The sequence below is a fragment of the Dicentrarchus labrax genome, unplaced genomic scaffold (genome assembly GCF_905237075.1).
Source record: "Dicentrarchus labrax unplaced genomic scaffold, dlabrax2021, whole genome shotgun sequence".
NCBI classification, from domain to species: domain Eukaryota; kingdom Metazoa; phylum Chordata; class Actinopteri; family Moronidae; genus Dicentrarchus; species Dicentrarchus labrax.
The window spans coordinates 15,924,001-15,943,416 of NW_026136724.1; the positions used below are offsets into that span (position 1 = coordinate 15,924,001).

At 40.7% G+C, this 19,416-nt stretch overlaps 2 protein-coding genes across 7 annotated transcripts in view; both read right to left on the minus strand.

The window, feature by feature from the left end:
* Positions 1-324: 324 nt before the first annotated feature.
* On the minus strand, positions 325-8,458 carry chpt1 (choline phosphotransferase 1). The gene is made up of 8 exons (XM_051392309.1): positions 8,004-8,458; positions 5,710-5,857; positions 5,477-5,618; positions 5,265-5,349; positions 4,691-4,822; positions 4,431-4,589; positions 3,508-3,633; positions 325-2,053 (listed from the first exon to the last, which is right to left on the minus strand). The coding sequence occupies exons 1-8, from the start codon at positions 8,241-8,243 to the stop codon at positions 1,937-1,939; spliced, it is 1,149 nt and encodes a 382-aa protein (XP_051248269.1). The 5' UTR covers positions 8,244-8,458; the 3' UTR covers positions 325-1,936.
* A 776-nt stretch (positions 8,459-9,234) lies between these two features.
* Positions 9,235-19,416, minus strand: part of mybpc1 (myosin binding protein C1) — a 29,651-nt gene continuing 19,469 nt past the window's right edge. For 5 of the 6 annotated variants that reach the window (XM_051392823.1, XM_051392822.1, XM_051392820.1 and 2 more), the window contains 17 exons: positions 19,265-19,370; positions 18,376-18,542; positions 18,101-18,266; positions 17,916-18,022; positions 17,686-17,822; positions 17,294-17,453; positions 17,097-17,201; positions 16,825-17,013; positions 16,098-16,232; positions 15,534-15,701; positions 15,253-15,341; positions 14,981-15,176; positions 14,622-14,761; positions 14,376-14,535; positions 13,816-13,952; positions 12,975-13,161; positions 9,235-10,143 (listed from right to left, as the gene is read on the minus strand). In XM_051392823.1, the coding sequence (XP_051248783.1) occupies positions 10,046-10,143; positions 12,975-13,161; positions 13,816-13,952; positions 14,376-14,535; positions 14,622-14,761; positions 14,981-15,176; positions 15,253-15,341; positions 15,534-15,701; positions 16,098-16,232; positions 16,825-17,013; positions 17,097-17,201; positions 17,294-17,453; positions 17,686-17,822; positions 17,916-18,022; positions 18,101-18,266; positions 18,376-18,542; positions 19,265-19,370 (2,447 nt within the window). In that variant the 3' untranslated portion in view covers positions 9,235-10,045. Of the gene's footprint in view, positions 10,144-11,572; positions 11,612-12,974; positions 13,162-13,815; positions 13,953-14,375; positions 14,536-14,621; positions 14,762-14,980; positions 15,177-15,252; positions 15,342-15,533; positions 15,702-16,097; positions 16,233-16,824; positions 17,014-17,096; positions 17,202-17,293; positions 17,454-17,685; positions 17,823-17,915; positions 18,023-18,100; positions 18,267-18,375; positions 18,543-19,264; positions 19,371-19,416 lie in introns of all 6 variants that reach the window. The other variant, XM_051392821.1, reaches the window with a different exon arrangement.

Consider the following 19,416-nt stretch of genomic DNA (forward strand, 5'->3'; position numbering starts at 1 on the left):
AAGACTTTATAGCCATGCTAACATTATGTTAAACCAGTATGTTTACCATGTGTATAGCACAACTATATCTTATCTTGTGACCCTCTGGAGGAGGCCTGACTGCCACTGGACTAAACTGTATATACATATGTTAAAACAAGCTACAGCAAAATGGTTCTTCAACATTAATTCATTAGTATTAACAATCCAATAATATCACAATATCTGTTACACGGGCCAATTTACTTACTGCTGTGTGGTTTTTACTTGTAATGAGAGTATTTTAACACTGTGGCTTTTGCTTAAGTAAAGTCTCTGAGTACTTCTTTCATCACTGACAACAAATCACATGAAAAATATTTTCTTTATTACAATCTTTTCCACTCATATTTGTTAGTAGAAAGGTGTTTTACTGTATTATTGAACAGTGCAACACGGTGTTGAAATCAAGGCTGTACATTTTAATGCATAGTTCCAAAGTCCATTGTAAATTATGCAAACCCAACTTTTTAGGACATGCCCCTCTACAACGTCCGTAATCCTGCAGAAGCAGAATCAGAGAGGAAGATCATTTTATTTTTCTCTTTTTTTTTTTTTTTAAACCCTTAAATAGTTCACCGGCACTACAGAAATATCCCTTTTGATCCCAATGAACCTGAATAATGATTCAGTTAGATTTCAACTATTCAGTGATAATCCATCATTATAAAATTAGTGATAATCCAACAAATCTTGAAGATCCAAATGAATCACTCACCTATACATAATATACATTTGTATAAGTAAAGAAATATCATGAGCAAACAGTTAAAAAAAAGAAATAAACACCCTCCAGTAGAGTTGTATTATTACTATTGTTGCATCTGGGATGAAACAACGTACAAAGCCGTTTTAAATATTCACAAGTTAAACAGTAATTACAACAAAAATATTTAAGGCGTCTTCAGTTGAAATCTGTACAATCACAAATAATTATTAGCCCTTCAGGGAGAAGAACAGAGAAAGCAGAAGTCGTGCGTTGGTGCTTCATCAGTCGACGGCGCTCTACAGGCCGGAGGTGAGGTGTGGTTTTTTTTATTTTATTTTCCAGGACTGTAGGATGAGATGAGTAACAGGGAATAAAAATATTAATAGAAAGATGTTTGTAAGAGAAAGCCTTATAGAAAACCTGTCGTCGTTTTCAGCACTAACACACAGACCGTCACCCTTCCACGTAGCTCGTTGACAACCTGCCAGTCCACATTGCAAACTTCATTGGAAATTATGAGGTTTTAAAGGTCATTTAAAAATTTTAATCTGTATTTTCAAACCCTGATTTATGTTCCATGGAGTCACATTCATTGAATAAATAAAAACAAATTATTAAGAAAACTTTCAACAGGTTTTAGTTTGGGCATATATCAAAGAGCTTTACCTTATTGAGTTAAGATTGTCGTATATTTATGAGTCTTAAATATGTGACAATCCCACACGTCTGTAAATTTAAAGCAGATAAAAATGCACTGATATCTGCCCAAGCAATAAAATACCTGTTAAAGAAAATATTTTGGTATTTGAGTTGAATAAACAGGAAGTGTTAAGAGTGCACTTCTGATGTGAAAATCTAAACTTTATTTTTCTGACATGCACTGATGTTTAAATTAAAACTTATTGGCTACAACAACCAATGAGTAATTTAAGGGAAACTCTGGTCCCATGTAATTTGTTCATTCAATAGATCCATGCTTTTCAAAACCTTTTTTTCTTTTTTTTTTTTTTTTTTTTTTGGTTTGTAGTGTTGAGTTGTTTTTATTTTCTTCCTTCTGTTGGGGGAGAGGCAGTTTTATTCAGAAGTGGTGACTTTGTCAAGGCTGCAGTGGCTCGGGGTCAAGGACATCTCCTCGCCATCGTGGTCGTCTGCTTTCAGTAGCGGGGAGAGATCCGCGTCTCCCCCCGCCTCCTCCCGCCGGGCAAGCCGTCAGTCGCGGTGGCCGTGGCTCGGTGGAGTGATGCTGAAGACTTGGATGCGCAGGTGAGAGGCGATCTGGAGGCACACGCCCGTACAGTAGCGCGTGAGATCCAGAAGAGAGAAGACCTGAAGAAAGATAGAGAGGTTCAAGCATCAACATGTGCTATACTACAACTGCATTAAAGGTGATATTTAATTCATGAATGTGGAAAGGAGCATCGATTACAAACAACATCAATAAAATCTATGTAAACTGAGTACAGCAGGTTTGGAGCTAATAGAACAACATAACATGATGTATTCAGAACCATTTGTCCAGACTTAGCACTTAGCACTTTGCTTTGAAAGGCGCTATACAAAAAGATAATCATCATCCTTGTTATTATTATGAAGCCATATTTCATGTAATGTTATAGATACATGTCATTTGGGCCCTACACATCCATGGTCCACCCACACAGGGGTTTTCACTTCCTCTCCCTGATTAGAGCTGTGTTGTGTATAAACCAGACTTCATTTACATTTCATTTTGACAGTTTGACTTGGGAAAAGCTTTAACTGATAACAAATGACATTAATGAGGGCTCTGTTCCATTTCAGTTTCCCAGTAAGCAAAGCCAGTGACCTCGAATAATACCCAACACATCTCCACTCAACTTTAAACTCAACAGATGTCTAATCCGCCAGGACAACGGAGAACAACTGCCTGGCTGTGAATGGCCTTTTGGACTTTAAGAGTAATGCTCAGGTGTAAATACTAAAATTAATAATTGGCAATATTCCATTAGGACTTTCTGGGCCACTCCCTCAACTTACACCTTTATCATTGACACAATGATTGATTGAGTTTACTGACTTCACCTAACTGCCAACTATAACATAAGCAGAGGTCTAACCACCCAGGATGACCTGAAAAACACCTGTGTGGGTATAAGGGGCTGCAACAAAACCTCATATCCTCAGTTAAAACACTTACACTTACTTGATTTTGGTTATCTTGTTAAAATGTAATGCAACACTTTCTCTCTCAGAGTGGAATTTATGGTTGAGGTTGCTATAAGTACAGAGTTGTAATAGTTTTACTGTAGCAGCACAACCAATGTTCATCCTTTCATATCAAAGCTGAGAAGTAATGTTGGTGAGAAGCAAGATGACACGTGTCAAGGAGGGTTTACCACAAGTCATCTCATTGGAGGAACTGAACCTTGAACGACAGGTGTAACGAGTCCCAGATTAGATGGATAAAGTGAAACCCAGCAGAGCTCAGAGTCCCACAGACAGGACTGAAAACCAGTATATAGACTTAGAGGTTTTTCTTGTTCGTAGTCATTAAGGCTCACCTGCCCTGCAAGTTCTTACCACACACATCCACACCTTGTTTAATTAAGTTAATTAAGTTGAATAAATACTTGTTTCTCTGGTTGAACAATACTTTTCTCGGCAACATATCAATAATCAAATAGAGGCCATATGCTATAATAGATAAACAGTAGCTGAATTAGGTGTTTGTGCTGTACTTGTTGAGTGGTGATTAGTAGTCAAGAATCGTTAATACTAATATAAATGTGTATGGCACTTACCATGGCGATCCAGAGGACTATGTGCTCGTCAATGAAGCTGTTGAAGTATTGGTTAAGGAAGAGGAGGCCAGGGCCTACAAAGGCTGTGTCTGGGAGGTGCAGCTCACTCTTTGTCATGTGTGCTACCTACAGAGACACGGGGATACACGTGAGGGAAAAGGAAACACTGATTAAATACATTCTGTGCTGAATTACTGGATTTAATTGAAACAGAGGAAAGATGAGAAACAAGCTGAAAAAATGGTTCACATACAGCAACAACAGGAGCATAATGTAATAAAGATATTGTTAAATATAAGTTAATTAGAGTTATGGCAATTCATTTAGGGTCTGTTTATGGTCAGAATGTATTTGTGTGTATGATCTATGTATTTACATTCTGTAATAACCTCTGTATATAGTTATTTCATTACTAGTGGCAGAGTCCACCACCCCTACACAACACACACACACACACACACACACACACACACACACACACACACACACACACACACACACACACGGACACACACACACACACACACACACACACACACACACACACACACACACACACACTCACAGGAAACGATGCAGCATGTAAGGCTTTAAATTTAATCTCATTCCTAACACTCACTGTTCACTCAGCTAAATTAAGTTACTTGCTTGTTTTCTACTGCAACTGTTTCACACTAAAAGTGGCTTTTATTGTGAAGCAGTTGCAGGGTTAAGGGGGGGAACGCAAAAATGTGTCTACAAAATAAAATATTAAAAACAACATAAGTTCTATGTACAGATACACATGCTCTTCTGTTGTATTTCTAAAAAAATAATAATTGCATTAAACCACACTTGCTGTTTCCACAGTAACCACAGGTGTTGCCATTATCAACCAGGACCGAAATGTAAAGGGTTACAACTACGCGACAAGATGAACTTACCACCAGCTTGTTGGAGATCTTGGAGATGACCATGCCGAAGGCGAGCAGGTACAGGCAGGGGTGGTGCTCAAACAAGTGGCTGGACGACTTCTTGAAAATGATGAAGGCCAGGGTGAGGATGAGGCCGATGTGCAAACCAGGACTCAGCACACTGGTGTCCTACACAGAAGGAAGGTTATTGAGCATTTAACGCAACGTGTTATCGGCTATATAAGTTCAGGCAACTCGTCTCTACCTCTAGACTTTGCAAGTGAACTTACCGCCACAGTAGAGCCGTTTTTGCCAACACCTCCATTCAAAATGACATGGAAGTAGTTGTAGCAGGAGTAGAGGGCCCCTCCGATGATGCCAATGATGGGGAAGACGTACAGCTGCATTCCTATGATGGGCAACTACGGAAACAAGTGACAGTCGAATCAGTGCGGAGACACAAAGCATTCTCCTTATAGTAAGAAGAAAGGTGGCTTATATGTAAGCTGCAGGCATGCCGAGCGTGATGGGAGGGCAAAGCAAAAAAAAAATGCGGGTGACATCATCAGCTTTTTTGAGCCAGATCATGTCCAATAGATGACCTGTTGCCATGGCGTTAGCTACTCATATTTACCTTCTCACTTCTCTCATGTGATGTTAAGTCAAGCCTCCAAAGGCAGCACGGAGTAAAAGTAAAACACAAATTCTATTTAAAAAACTAGAAGGACGACTACGAGCTAGGAACTGATGAGATAATAAATGTAGTGTAAAAACTAGTGGACTATACACTTAAGGTGAAATGAAAGTGTTCCTGTGTGTGTACAGTACTTGTGCATCCGTACAAAATACACGAGTCTCGGTTACCGTGGTTTGCCAAAGGCTCACGCCTCCGAATGCCGTCATCAAATACATGATCGTGATGGCGACCTGCACCTCTGTCACGTCAATCCTGTGAAGAAAGCAACAAGGGAGAGATTATCCTTCATTTAAGTGACAATATAAAAGGGTTGACTGTTACACAAGAGCATAACAGCTTCCGTATCATTACTGGAAAGACTGAACGCTACTGAACTCACAGGCCAAAGCGGAGGGTCCCGGACACGTAGGTCTGCCAGTGGGCGCAGAAGAACATGAACATCCCAATGAAACCACAGAAGAACATCCAGTTCGAGTATCTTCCTATTCCACATGAAATGCACGTTCCCACAGCAACAAAGACTGAAGGAAGAACGATAGAAAAGATTAGATAAAAAGACTAATGGACTAGTGTAACAGTTTGGGTTAAGTGCTCCTGTGAGCGGTAAAGTACCTGTGGAGACGGCATCGCAGCCGTGGTCGAAGAGCTCCCCCAGCGGTGAGCTGGTGTTTGTCCTCCTGGCCTGCTTCCCATCAATGGCGTCTAGAGACTGGTAGATGAACAGGCCCAGAGCGCTCATGATGAAGGCCCATGATGGAGCCTGTGGAGGTTGAGGAGAGACTTTATTTAGGGATCCCTGCTCACAAGAAAGACCACAAACTTGTACTTTGCTGAAGCAACACGCAATTGGGACGACGATTTTGATAACTGATTGGTCATTTTAAGTTTTAATATATATTGAATATGGAGTATTGGATTAAACTGACTAAGTAAAACCTAGAAACCTCTTCAAATCTGGAACATGGACTAAAGTAAAAAAGATCTGTTCCGGGTACCCCTATTCTTTAAAACATGAAGCCCATTCTTGGACCGTATTAACATTAAATAGTGATTATGAACAGGCTCAACATGTACACCCACTGTGCCACAACTTGTTTATCAGTATTTTACTGCTTCTTATTATTGCTTGTATTATTGATCTCTTTACATACGGACGTATAGGGGTTGGTGGGCCTACTTCAGGGGGGTAAAAGTAGTTCAAAAGATAACAATGTTTGTATTTCTGTTGTAACTGTAAAGTGTATTTTAGTCTCTCACAATCCTCACACGCCGTATGTATCTGTGTACGTACTGTACTGTAAGTTGAAGGACAGATTCCAGCTGACTGGAGTGGTCCAGTTCCTCTTTCTAGGTTGGAGGTTATAGACCATCTGGACACAACAGCCAGCCAACACAGTGTGTTTATGACTACAATGTGTGTGTGTGTGTGTGTGTGTGTGTGTGTGTGAGTGAGTGAGTGAGAGAGAGAGAGAGAGAGAGAGAGAGAGAGAGAGAGAGGGGGACACAAAGATTGTCTTGTGTTTTCAGCGAGCTCAAGAATCCATGCCGTCCTAAATATTCAGACCGAGCGGTTTTTCTTCAAAGTCCTAAACGCACCATGCACGGGTGGGGAAAGAGGCCGCTTGTTTAAGAGTCATCACAGAGTGCAAAGGTCACTTTAGGGAGAACTCTGCTCTGCACTGTTCCCATTGAATTCCTCTGATATGTGTTTGTTTGCACAGACATGGGACTTTCATACCTTCACAGTTCATGAAGAAGAAGGAGCCAGGTTTGCCTCACTACTAAATTATTAATGGGGTGAGGGGGGGGGGACTGAAATGCATTTGCACTTGTGGAATTTGACAGTACCGGCGTGCTGCATGGACTGTGGACTCATAGTTGGAAGTGTTTTTATCAGTGCAAATCAGATAACCACACACACACACACACACACACACACACACACACACACACACATGCATTTCCTGCCTGAGTCACAACTCCACAGTGAACCTGGTGATCCAAGTTAAGTGGATCATGGGTCAACGGTTCAGTGCAAGGCTCATTATTGCAACTGAAGTAGAGGTCTTGGGAATGTAAAGTCACATTAGAGTTGGATCTGCAGCCATTTCACACAATCTTGGTCAAATTTGTTTTTGTAACTAATTGCTAATTATATTAATTCAATAGCATTTACGCCCTCTTTAATGGTATACTGAACAAGAGCAACAATATTTCCCTTAATATGTCAGTGTTTTGCCATCAACAACACCGAATCACGTGAGTCTGGGTAGAAAACAACACGTCAAAGCTGTAAACTTTCCAAGGGCGTACGTGAAGACTCGTCTATTCCAGTTATCCCGCAGGAGAGAGACACCCTAATCCGACATAAAAAAAATGACTATTTAAAGCGTCCTCGCTTGTATGTGGCCATGTAAACGTAACACATTGTGTTTTAAGATCTTCCCAGAATCACCCGGAGACTGTCTCCAATTCGGCACACATTGTCTTACATAAAGTGGTGTATAATTCAGTAAATCGTTAACTTTCCAGGGTGATTCGGGCTCTGCCAAAACAGACCGCCGTGGGCGTTAGCGGGCAGTGTGACCCCATTAATAAGCCAAACTGTTATTAAAATACAAGTAGCTGTGTGGCACAAATGTATGCCGAATTAACAAACCGACCCCACTGATTCACCTCACCTTAAATCACAGCTTTTGAAGCATGTTAAGTCTGCACAGGTGGCAACTTAAGTTTAACCCAGACGATTTCTGAATGGAGGTTTCGCGTTACCTTCCCGCACCAGAGAAGGAGGAGAGGGGGGGGGGGAGCACGTAATTGGGGCTAGTCTCCGTGTAGAAACTTTAGCCAAGGTTACGCTTCTTATTTTATGTTGTTGTTGTTGTTGTTGTTGTTGTTGTACTCACCTCCTCTGTTGCCGTGGGACAATAATACACAAGCACCACCGTGGAGAGGATATTGACCAGCAGTCCAACAATAGTCAGAGTGTTTGGCGCGACCCATGTCGGTATTTGCTGGATGAGCCAGTTCCAGTAGACCTGACACGGCGGCTCGAACAGGGATCGACCGGAGGCGCTGTATTTGTGCTCCTCCAACCGCTTGAGTTGAGCGGGTGACAGCGGCTCTGGCCACGGGAAATGTGGCATCGCTTTTCTGCCTAGTCACTCCTCAAAATTACGGTAACAAACGTCCCGGTAATTCTTTCTACCCACCCCCCCGCCCCCGGCCTTTGGGTTGAGTGGCTCAAGCGGGGGCTATCTTCTCTCGGCCGACTCCGAAAGATAGCAGCTCATTTGGCATTTATAGCTGGGTGACAAGACGAGGCCATTTCCACAGCGGAACCATGAGATGTCGATAGTCTGTACGTTTCTGATCGAGTTGCGTCTCCGGAAGCGACGGACCGGAAGGGAAGGATATTGCAGCGTACCGGGAAGTTTAAACTTACTGTATGAAATTTATATTAAATAAAAAAAAAAGTTATATATTTATTTATATATATATAGATATTATAGATATACGTTTAAATGTCATTCATTTAAGTAATAATAATAATAACAAATTTTTTAAATATTATAACTATTATATTATAAGTTATATAATAACTAACTTACTTAATTTTATTGAGTTAAATGTTTATTTAAGTACAAATTATGTTTCTAAGACTTCCCCAAACAAAAGTTAAATTGGCTTGGGGCGTTTAAGTACGACAAGAAAGCTTAATATTCTGAAAATATTCCCATTATTAATATTATTTATTTTTATTTAAATAGAAATGTGCTTTTTATTTTTAATGGGCTTCCACAAATTCTGGTGGAGAAATACTTAATCTTTAATTTATGTATTTATTTATAAATAATTATATCATGTAAATATAGAGGCCGACTAATTTAAGTATATAAGTGTGTGCGTCAGTCCAATACAGTAGCTTAGGACATGGTTGGGTGTTGAGCCTAAGTCTTTAAATGATAAAGATACATATTTAAGGACTAGTTTGTATAAAATTGCATGCAAATTCTCACATGTTTATGTTTTGGTTCCCCTTTTACACCATAATACATCCATGAGTCTCACAATTAATCTTAGTTTTATAACAGATCCAAACAAAAACAGTCCTCAACTCAAGAAAATACAGTAACATTTTTCACATTTTACTTTTTTATTGTAATCCATGGGGCATAATTACAAAGGTAAATGCATGCACACATGACTGAGCATCAATCAAGCCTCAAGTCCAATATGAATCCCAAAATCATTATGTGTCATGCAGAATATGGACTGTGTGTGTAAACCTCTACATTGTCTCACTTATTAGACAAAAACATAACGTACAGAGAAAAAGTGAATTGAACAAACATTCGTGCGGGTCTACGCATTCAATTATCCAACATTACTCGGGTCTACTGTCACTTTTCTTGCCATTTAGAAGTTCTTACACACCATAAAACACCAAGCCTTTGTTTATACATTCCCTTTTCCCTTCTCTCAAGACCCCAGAAATAAATTATCGCCTTGAACAGGCACTCCCAACAAGAAACAACGTGTAAATACTGTAGGTGTGCGTCACTGTGCTATATATGTGCTTTGTATATGTTTTTTTTTTTGTTTGTTTGTTTGTTAACACACTACATGTATTCATCAAAGCTAGAACCAAAACACTGCCGACATGCATCTGAGCTGACACAGTCTTTCAAACACAAGAGGGTGACAAAGAAGTGAACTGGCTTATTTTTTATTTTTTTCTATGGCAACTAGCTCCAAACCTGCACACAGCATGCCACACCACCGACCAGTACACCCTCCCCCCTGCATCTCCTCCACCTGTCTCGCCATCCCTCCATCATCCCTCCCTCCGCCCTCAGGCCGCTGACCTCAGTAGGTGAGAGAAGAGGATCACTAGTGGCTGCAGATGTCTGCAAAGCTAAAGTGTCTCATTGCACGCTGTCCAATTTTACTTCTCTTGCTCAACAATCTTCGTCTCGTTCATGTACTGGTCAATCAGGTGTAGGGGCACTCCACGTTGCATGAGTTCGTAGAAGGTGAAGCCTCCTGAGGGACAAGAGGAAAAACTCTCTTATAATATGGTTGGGATGGACAGATGCAGACGTGGAAAGTGAACAACAGAGAGGAATCAAGCAAACAGAATGCGAAGGAGAGAAGCTGGGAGTTCACTGGATAAGGAGAGTGAGAGGAGGAAGGTAGAACAGCTCATGTACGCAATCCACACTCAGTTTGTAAACTGGCATCTGCTCAGGCTTGCAGTACTTAGATGCATAGCTGATGCCACTGAAATAAAATGCAGGTCCAACCATACACTGTCTCTAGTCATCCATAATATGTTAACAGTGTTGGAAGAAGTATCCTTTATTAAGGTAAATGTATAAATACTGTGGTAAACACAAAGAGTCATGCATTTAAGTAAAACTATAAGAGTATTATTAGCAAAATGTACTTTAAGTAAGTGTTAAACTTATTATTGGGCACTTTAGACTCTAATAAATCATAATTTAGATAAGTTTTGTGTATAAAATCTTAATCTGCAGAATAATTACTACTGACAACACAAAAATAAGAGCCATCTCCCACCGTAATGTACTAGAGTATAAGTATGAAGCTGCCAAAAAAAACTAATTACTAAAAACTAAATTCATATTTTGATGTGATACGCTTATTTGCTTTTCTATTGAAACTTCCAGGATTTTCCTATTGTTGCCTGGCAAACAGGTGAAGTTACTACATCCTGTCAAGAAATAGTCTGGCATATAACTACCCATAAAACCACAGTGTTTTATGTTTATTTTGTTTTTTGTCTGACTTTTAGAAGTGTTGGTAGGTGGGTTTTGTTACCTTTGGACACAGTCAGGCTACCGGTTTCCCCCTGTTTCCAGTCTATGTGCTAAGCTAAGCTAACTGGCCACTGGCTGTAGCTTCATATTTAATGGACACATATGAACTCTCTGCAAGAGCACTAACCAAAATGCCACTGTGAGCTAAGGGATATTAGCCTACTGTGCATACACACCTTATCGCTCAAACAGAACACAGAAAATACCTGGTGTTAGTAGGCTTTGTTTGGACCCTGTATGATTTTATTTACCAGCAGCAAAAGGCTTCGACATCATGTCAACACAGCATAAAACTCCACAGATGCTTAGCAAGTTTGCAAAACGTTTTACTCACCTTATCTGTGGCACAAAATACATGAGAGGTAGTCTTTGAATGCACACCATTTCATACCAACAATCAATTAAAATACTTAACACAGGGTTGTTAAATTCAGCCAGCGAAACAGAACTGGGGAATAATTTGGAGAATGTTGTCGTGCAAACCTTTTTTCAGTAATGCCCAATTTCACATTGTTCTTTCTTTGGATCTTGCTACAGTCCCAAACGACTAAGAAAAGCGAGGTTACAAGCTGGCTGAAAGATGCATAATGAATGACATAAGCTTCATATGCCAAAACCATATGAAAGCTTACCTTTTATGAGAACATACATTCACAATTCTTGAGTTTGGACTGGGGGAGAGAGAAGAGAAGAGGGGTTAACAAAATGTTTACATGGAGTTATTGTGTGCACCAGGGAATACTGTTGAGTTATTACTGAACTCTTTTATATGAGGAGTTAACTGTGTGGCATAGAGAAGACACTTCTGTAGAGAATAGTTTAAGACGACACAAAAACATCACAGCTCTATATGTTATGCCTACTGAGGTGTGACTGGTGACAGACTGTGTGCTGAGGTGGTGTGTTGTGATGATGAAGATGACCGTATGGACTGGACTGGATAGAGTTGTGCGAGGAGACGGGGGATAAACCGCTACTTGTGGTGGTGATGGGGAAAGTGTCACCAGATATTATGTGCACTGCACACAAATGATATGAAACAGATAATTAATATGTCATTTGAAAATTGTCTTGTCCAGGAGCCAGTTGCAGCAGCTGTTCATAAGCTCAGACTTCTTAACGCAGGTGTCCCACCGCAAAATTAAAATGGGTTGCACCACACAAACTAGGTCTTACATAGAAATTAGTACAAAATAATTACACCCAATAACCTCCTGGTGTAACAGTTAGCTAACTGAGCAACAAAGAGCCTAAATTTATATTTATTCTGGCAGCCCCAGTAGACAAAAGCAGTATTTTTTTCCGACTGCCTCGTTTAATTGATTTCAAGGGGAATCCGACCCAGTGATAAGCATTAAAAGTAACAATATAGAAATTGCCTATTTCTCTTTTCTAAACAAAATGAATGCTACAAACTGACACACATATTTCCTCATGCGTATAAATAAAGTCTAACTGACATTTATTAATGATTGGCAGTTATAATTTGGCCTCCTAAAGCTGTTAATTTTTGGCATTCATGTTACAGCTTATGATGCTACAATGACTTCCTGCACCACAGTTGTCTCTTAGCAACCCTTTTATTCCTAATGTCAACTAGTAACGATATTCCTTCAGTTTTAATGGCGAACCGGATTTAGTAACACTAGAAACCAGCCAATAGTTACTCAGTAACTTCAGAGGGACTTTACACACGACCGTAATAATGGATTTACGAACAGCTGGTGCAACTCAGTCAGATACTTACGTCCACCGCCTATGTGGTCAGCCCTTTGGTAGACTGTACACAGTTCAAACACGACGGTACCCCTGTAGAGTTGGTTTCCCAAAGTCAACTTTGCTTCTTTACACTAATTACAGAGTGACAATTTTGATTAAAATCCACTTCTTGATCTCTTTTAGATAAAGAAGCAAAGATCAATGATGAAGACAATGGTGAGAAGCACTACTAAAGAAATTAAGGAATAAAACTAGACCGGCTTTGGGAAACCAGACTCAGATACAGACAGAGCTTACCTCCTGGTCCACACTGACCTTTGACCTCCAGTTTGCAGTCCACTTGGGCCTCTCCCAGGTCGTTGATGGCCTTGCAGGTGTACAGACCGCCATCATAGGGGCTGGGCTTCCTGATCTCCAGAGTACATACTCCCTGGTTGCTAAACATGCGGTAGCGTGGGTCGTCAATGATAGCTATCTTATTCTTCATCCAGATCACTTTGGGCTGCGGTCAAACAACAGAAACGTCAACAGCATGATGATGTTAATCCAGCAGACCGATGGGAAAAGTGTCCTTATATAACCTCTCTGTTTGAATATTGGAAGGGTCATTCTGGATCTTAATTTCATGGTTTCGGCCATTACACGTAATTTGCTCTCAGGTCTCACTTGCAAAAGAAATGCAAGCGGTCAGTTGATCAGGTTATATATACGGTATATGGCAGCCATTTATTGTTCAACCAGTTTGACTGCACCTCTTTGTAAATCGAATTCCCTGTGAGTGCTCCTAACGATAACCCTAAACTGTTACTGTAATCTAAATTCTTGTTTTAGTCTTGTCGCTCCTTAGTTACATTTACTGCCTTCATTGTGCATTGTGCAGGTCAGCCAGAAAACTGTGATGGAAAGTTCTTCGTCAAGTTTAACTAACTGGGGGTTTGTCAAAAACTGTACAATCATCCGAGTGCTTTTGCTCCTTAGTGATCTCAGAAGTTAACTTGGTGAGCACAATATTATTGATATCAATAGGAATCATGGCCAAAACTAACCAAGTTTCATTCCAAGTTGCAATTAACTGGACCCATCCTCAGTCCTCTAATACAACATGATCAACTTGTATATTTAGTTTAATGCGTAATCTACACATTCTCCCACTTACCCTTGGGTTGGCACGGACACTGCAGTTGAGAGTAGCATTGTAGCCAGCGATGGCAAAAGTGTTGATCAGTGGCTGCGTGAACTTCGGCGCCTCCTTGAAGTCGTGGTCGTTGTAATCGTGCGCTTTCATCTGCAAGCCTGTTGGGGGAAGGGTAAAGGAATGGGGTTTTGCATGATACTGGTGCTGAGCGGTATCATGTGGGGAATTCCCTATGTGATGAGGGAAAGACAATGTTTTTTTGTTTATCATCGGCTGAGTTTACAACACCACTGTTTAAAGGCCTGTCAGTCATAGCCCTGTTAGATTTAAAAGTGAGGCTGTAAATTCAGGCTCACTTTAGGGCGGAAATCATCACTGACAGTACCTTTCAGATAGCAGCTGTGGAAGAAATAGTCAGCAAATGAAACATCTTTATTGACATTTTCAACATGTGAAATCTATGGGATTTGTGACTCTCATGAGGTATTATTAGTAATCATTTAAATGGACGAGAGCACAACTATCCCAGACCCACCCCCTACATACAAACATTCACTTACTCATAGGACAGTCAATGTTACCTTCTTTGACGATGAGGGCACTTTTTTTGGTTTGGGTGGCAGCTTCACTTAGGCCACACGTGTTCTCAGCAAAGATCCTGAAGAAGTACTCGTTCCCAACCACGAGCTCTGTGATAGTGATGCAGGTGCGGTGGTAGTGCTCAATGCATGTGTACCATTCCTATAAAGCAGATCGAAGCATCAAAATATCAAATACATATCATTTGCAGTTTCAGTTTAGTGTATTTTGTAAAACTAATCTTCTACCATTGTCTTCTTGTCTGCTTTTTGAATTGTGTAGCCTGTTATTGGGGAGTTGCCGTTGTCTTTTGGAGGAGTCCAGACCAGAGCTACATTTACTCCCCAAACATCTTCAATTGTCACACAGTGAGGAGGCCCAGGTAAGTCTGACAGTCAGAGAAAAGATAGGGAGCAGTTTGGTCTTCTTATTATGATTTCAAGAGGTAGTAGTAATGATAATGAATAATGAAAGAAGATAATGAAAGTATAATAGTCCTTTTGTTTAGGACAGTGTTGCTGCAGGGTTCACCAAGATAAATTCTACTGCCTTTTTTTTGAGGAAACTAAATTCAGATTCTCTGCAAGAGCAGGCTCCACTCACTCACCTACGATTTGTATGTCAAGAATGGCAGTGTCCACATGGTTTTCAACCTGTACAGTCATCTCATACTTTCCAGAGTGGCTGCGTTCGGCTTTACGGATAAAGATGATGCTGTCGCAGTCTGTGTTACGGATGCTGACATGTGTAGGCTCTATGGGCTGGCCCTCCTTCAGCCAGGTGACCTTCGGCCTTGGTTTGCCCTGCAGACATCACACAGAGTTAATTATTCTGCGCAGAGACACTGCGAATATCGATCAGGGGACATTTTTGCTTTACCATAAATGGCACAACAAGGTTGACTGCTTCTCCAACTCTGCGAGTGTATGTCTGCTTCAAGTGTCGGGGGACCCGGATCTTGGGTGGTTCTGAGGAGATAAACAATAAAGTGTGTGACTGAAGGATTATTCTAGATATCTTTTTAGTGAATATTTGTATCTTTTCCTTCAAAACAATTAACTTTTTAAGTTACAGCAGAAAAGTTCATGTTCAAACGTATTTATATTGCACAGTGTCATAAAAATACAAAAGCAGTTCAAAGAAAGGAAGATATAGCTCACCAATAACCTCTTTGACCAGGATAGAGTGCTGAAGGGTCCGTGGAGTGCTGGCTCCAGCAGCATTGAGGGCTTTGACTCGAACTAAGATTTTACAACCTGGACTCAGACCAGTGATGGTGTACCTAGTCTTCTCTGTCAGCTCCTTGTTGGATATTACCCAATCATTAGCTGTAGGCAAAGAAAAGTTTGTAAGCATCTGTTAACAGTGTTCACTGAATGTTCAAATTTAAATGTCTGTGTCATATCTACTTCTGCTATAAATTCTGTTTTTGTGGGCTATAACAAACATGTTCAAACAATGGAACAGAACACTTTAACACATTAAAGCAGCAGCAAGGACCTTTGATTTTTTTGTTGATTCTGTGTACAAAAGCAGTAGTTTTTCCACCGCCTCCTTGTAAAAAGGTTTTCTGATACCCTTACAATTTCATTGCAGGCTATCTTAAGCTTAAGATCGGCTGTTGCTGGACGTGTCTCTAGAGTGACCAATAGTTCAGATTGACGACCAATGATTTCACCACATTTCTCTCACAATTGTAAACTTTAGAAGATTTGTTGTCTCACTTCCTTCTATGCAGTACTCCACCAAGTATCCGTCCAGACCAGCAGCTCCAATGGTTTCAGGGGGACGCCATTTTACAGTCACCGAGGTGTCGGTGACATCGTCCACAACCAGCATGGTGGGCTCACTGGTCACAGCTGAGTGGAGATAAAGGTTTTAGAGATCAGAAGAGTCATAGCCATCACTCCTCATTTAGTTTTCCAACAGTGGGTATGAACAAGATCGGAAAACATCCATTTTGGCAAGTCATGAACACGTTAGCAAGGCGCCTCTGTCGCTGGCTGGTATGCTATCCATATCCTTGTCAGATCCCATTAGTCCCTGCTCTTGCTGTCTATTCTTGTATTCTGAATCATATTTAACTCCTATTGAACCCTCTGACAGACCTGATCTCCTAAATCTCTAATCCACAGATGATTTGGCAGCCATTATAAAGACATATTTAATATCCTCTAAAGCTCCTGCGTGTCCAGTGGAGGTCACAGTCAGAATGCTTGGGATGGTGGGGTATCGGGGAGGAACAGCTGCATCGTCGGGGTACCAAGGGCAGATCATACGTGCACTATCACAGGCCCACTCTTTGGAATTTACGCCATTATTATGAAACGGTTGTTAGATAAACTATAGCCTTGCGTAATACTTTCCTGGACAGATAATTGGCAGAAACAGCTCAAAGGCCAGAGTTTAGACGGCTAAGTGGATATTAACTGAGACATTTGGGCTACTCACCCAGAGGAGTAAAGGCTTTGGATGGTTCACTGGGCTTGGACACACCAATGGCATTGACTGCAAAGATCCGGACTTCGTATGGCACTCCTTCAATCATCTTCTTGGGTTCGAATGATGTTTCTTTGATCAGGTCAAAGTTCAGTCTCATCCATCTGGAGCTCTGTTTCTTCTTTCTCTCCACGAAGTACCCTTTAGAGGACGGTGAATAAGACGGTCATTTAACACCAACACATACATCTAAGCTGTGGTAATAAGTAGGATGCACCATTAACCTAAAATTGGTGAACCTCCATCATATTTTGGCGGTTCCCACGCCATAGAGCACCAATCACCGCCCACCACTGGGACCAAGGGAGCCTCTGGAGGATCAGGGATGTCTGCAGACAACACAAGGCCGTGTTAAGCATTCAAGAAACAAAGGTGCAATTCTACAGCATCTTTTGATTTAAGTGTTTTTTTGACCACTTACCTACAACCTTGATTTTGACACTGGCTGTGGCTTCACCAGCCTCATTCTGCAGGACTATCTTGTAGTTGCCACTGTCCTCCCGCTCTGTGACTTCAATTGTGAGGCTGGTCTGGTCGCCGTATGTTTCCGCTCGGACGCGATGACCCGACTCAAGAATCACCTAAGACAAACAAGACAGAAAAAATTACCGGCTGCTTTTAAAAATGAAAGTGCATATTGGTGACCAGTTTTTAAAGATGTATGTCTTCAGAAGGAATCACAGGGCTTGGGGCCTGAGTGCCAGAGACAGGGTAAGGAGGTCGGTAAGTACTTTGGCTTTGGTCTTTCTTTGGATTTGTTGACAGTAAAAAAGATTATCCTTCAGAGTTAAGACTAAGAAGATTGAAGCTCACCCTTTCTCCCTTCATCCACACCACCCTGGGTGCTGGTTCTCCACTGATGGGGATCTCCAAGCGAAGTTTGTTTCCTGCCACAATTGTGACTGTGTTGTCTGGGAAGTTCAAGCTCTCCAAGTGCACCCTTGGTGGGTCTGTAAAAAATTAAATTAAAAATATTAATTTGAGGTGTTTTTAACATGTTGTCAAGATATAAAACCAAATCCATAGAAGTATATGTTGTGTACCAATGATGTGAAGTTTGGCCGAGAGGCTCTGTGAATAACCCTCAGGTACAAAAGTGTAATCTCCTGCATCATGAAGGGAGCTGGTCTCGATTTCGAGACGATGGACCCTGGAAAACCAAAATGATGTTAGTTAGCATTGTGTGGAATTGGTTTTGATTGAACAGATTTTAACATAGATTACATACTTATTTCTGTGTATGATGTTGATGCGGTCATTGGGCTGGATCAGCTGTCCATTCCTGTACCAACGACCTGGGACGTTGCCTGGGTAAATCTCGCAGTGCAGCTTGATGGGTTGACCCAACATCACAGTCATATCCTGCAGGTCCTGGTAGATCTTCAGTGGTTTCACTTATTGATAGTATGAGATAGATATGAACAGAATAGAGCTAATCATTAATACTGATTCCTTTGAAAAGCATGCAAACAAACAGAAATTATGAAAGAGGCTGTTACTCACAGTCAACCTGCACGTGAGCCTCAGATGTACCACCAGAAGCCATAACTGAGTATGTCCCAGTGTCCTCCCTGGAGGCGTCATCAATCACCAGGAAGTGTTTAGTTCCTTCAGACTTAACTCTGTATCTGGAGCGCACTCCTGTTGGAACCTCAACACCGTTCTTCATCCTGAAGTACAAGGAACAAACAAAGCAAAGAACTAAAGAAAAGCTGAACAAAGACATGAATGTATCATTGTTACATTAACAGTGTTATACAGTAACTCAGTAAGTGTTATACAGTAACTCCCATCAAGATAATTTCTAAAGCTTTATCCTATGGGTTTGTTATTTCATAATAATGTCACTAATGTTTCCTGGAAAAAATATTTAAATTTGAGCTAATTACCGTACCAGGAAAATAAAAGAAATACACTGAAGAAATTACATTTTGGTGAGTTGTGTTGAGTTTAAAATCATCTTCTATTAAGTACACTACATATTGATAGACAAATTGTAAATGTTGTTTACTTTTGGTTGACCTGCTGAACTGACTAAAAGATTCTCTTGGGTACACTTCAGTGAAGTGGAATTAATTAAAAGGAAGTCACAAAAAAACAACGATGTTGCCGTACCCGTTCTTCAACATACTTTTACTAGTGTGCTTTCTCTTTCACGTTACTAAGAGGTTAAACATGTTGAACATATTTCCTTTGGCCTTTTCTTTGTTCTGACAAACAAGTATTTAATTCTAGTTTGAGTAATAAAGCAACCTGTGACACAGAACCTGGTGATGTGCAATAGAAAATGATTTGTCCAGGCTTAAAGAAACTTCTAATCCGTTCAGTAAGTTATTTATAATATATGTAATTATGCCCCTCATTGAATCTTTAAATGCTTTTAGAGTCTTACCATTTGACTTGAGCACCTTCCTCTGACACCTCGCACTCCAGCTCAATCCTCTCATTCACTGTGGTCTTCACAGGCTCAATACCTTTAACTATCTTGATTGGCAGCTCTATAAGACAAGAGAGGATGACGAAACTGAACAAGGACAGATACAC